The 2,174-nt window shown below is 40.4% G+C and overlaps 1 protein-coding gene across 1 annotated transcript in view; it reads right to left on the minus strand. All coding sequences in view use genetic code 11, as the record gives it.

The window, feature by feature from the left end:
- EGR_04513 (hypothetical protein) overlaps nt 1-1,443 on the minus strand; it is a gene marked incomplete at both ends in the record, with an annotated part of 5,985 nt that extends 4,542 nt beyond the window's left edge. The window contains 2 exons of the mRNA XM_024493762.1: nt 1,062-1,129; nt 1,308-1,443. Of these exons, the coding sequence (XP_024351876.1) occupies nt 1,062-1,129; nt 1,308-1,443 (204 nt within the window). The remainder of the gene's footprint in view (nt 1-1,061; nt 1,130-1,307) is intronic.
- Between the last annotated feature and the right edge of the window lie 731 nt (nt 1,444-2,174).

Consider the following 2,174-nt stretch of genomic DNA (forward strand, 5'->3'; position numbering starts at 1 on the left):
CCCACGTGGAGGGCGACACATGAAAATAAAAGGCACTACCGCGGTCTTTGGCCTTGATCCATTAAAACTTTTACTGGAGTTGTACAACAGGATTATTCCAATGAATTGGTAGAATTCTTTACATTCACTGTCCACAGTGTTAGAGCATTTTCAGTAGATTTGAACCCAGCTTAGATCAGTCGGTGGAAGTTTGGAGAAACGCAGTTTTAACGTGCGATTTGTGTTCCAAAAATTAGCAGTGGAAGTGATGTAAAGCTTAAATGACTCCCCGGCAGTTTACTTGTTGCTCTAGAGGAACACCACAGGCATTGCAAATTACTCCCCATACCACAATTTGGTAAGGAATTTACGAATCAGAGGCATAGTAAACACGTAACTTTGTTGACTCATGATTCTTTTCCAAGTTACATAAAACACTCCTCGCTAACTACTTATCCTTTAAGTTGTATTGTCTTTTAGTGACATGTGCCTTGCACTTAACTGCACGTCTTGGCGTTAAACATCACCTCAACTCAACAAACACCCATCATGGCTTTTTACGTACCGTGTGTGCATATTCATGTGCTTAAAGTACGCCTGCAGCAATGTGAAATTTGACCGCTGCAGTAGTTGGAGTAAGTCATCACCCAAATGTTACGAGATTCGAAATCAGTGACAACACTTAGTGGACATTACAACTGGTTGGCGCATCCAGACGAAGCAATTTAGCATTTGGGGTTGTGCTCTACTCCATCATTTTTGGTCGATTCTGTAAAATTCCCGACTGTTGGGTCGGCGCTGTCAAGCAATTTGTTACTTTGATAAAGATTTCAATAAACCTCTTGGCAGAAATTATCAGGTCAAGCATTTTGTTTTGTCTGAGCGGAAAGAAGTGTAGACTAACAGGCCACTTGCATTAACATGCCATTAAGAAATTTGATTAAGTACTTAAACATGCCTCCTCGTTTGTTATTTTAGCGATATGTGGCAATTTTACAAAATTAAATAGATATTGGCGTTCTAAGATATGGCTATTCCTATTAGTAGGTAAGTGATAAACACAATCGAATTTAAATTCCTACTTGAAAGTTCAATTTCTCCTCTGTTACTGCAGATCCATGTAAAGTGAAGCTTGAACTGGAGTTGGTGCCTATTCTTCTTTAAACATCATAGCAATTTTAGGTGATTATTGCATGGCAATGGAACCGAAGGGTATTCCACTAAAGGCAAATAGAGTTGATTAACAATTGTGCATAACATGATTTTCTAATTGTAAAGAGCCGATTTTGTACATGAGGATGGCATAACAGAGAAGAGTGCATGTTTACATGAAGGACATCCCAAGCCATTTTTCATCACATTAGCAGAATCTATGATGCAGAGATAGCTAGCAATGCCAAAATTGTCTTGTTCATTAAAAAAGGGGAGCAGATGCACTTTTTGATTATTTACTTTGAAAAGCATCTTCCGACCCGCCTATGCTGCCAATCTCACACCTTCTATTAATCCATCGTGCTAAATGAGATGATCTGATGTTGCTGACTCGAGTATCGAGTGACCCATTCGACTCGAATATTATGGGTGCTCAGATGATTGAGGCCTTCTGAAGTCCGACTGTGTAAGCATCGAGACTATCAAAGAGGAGTACATGTCAGCACGTCAAACGTGAATCAAACAAGAATATTTGATGAGCTATTATTGGTCTGCATGCTGAAAGGGATTCCTGAGATCATTTGTAAAATCACCCCTAAATAGGGCGAGCAGTACCATCGACAGGACGAGGGGGATGTGGAGTAGAGTTGTATTTGGTTCCAATAGGTGGATCCAAGTACCACCTTCTCATACCAGAGTCCTTCTGGTGTCTGAAGTCAAACAGTAGGTGTGAGGAGTGAGAATCCCGTGTCCGATGTAAATTTGATTTAGGATTACAGCAAAATTTCAAACTAATCAAGACAAAGTTCTCCGTTTGGACCCTAAATGACCTAAAAAAGCAGAAAAAAGAGTGAGTGGGAAGCCAGAGTCAGACACAAAATACCACCACGCTCTCAGTGGGGTCAAGAATGCAGGGACTAAAGTGTTCGCATTGGGATAGCTCCAATTAAAACGGGGCTAGGTCAACCTCATTGAGGTAATGCCAGCTAAAGAGTTAACGCGAAAATAGCCAAATAGAAAGTGCAAATGCTCTGACTTTTAAC

Source organism: Echinococcus granulosus, assembly GCF_000524195.1.
Source record: "Echinococcus granulosus chromosome Unknown EG_S00028, whole genome shotgun sequence".
NCBI lineage: Eukaryota > Metazoa > Platyhelminthes > Cestoda > Cyclophyllidea > Taeniidae > Echinococcus > Echinococcus granulosus.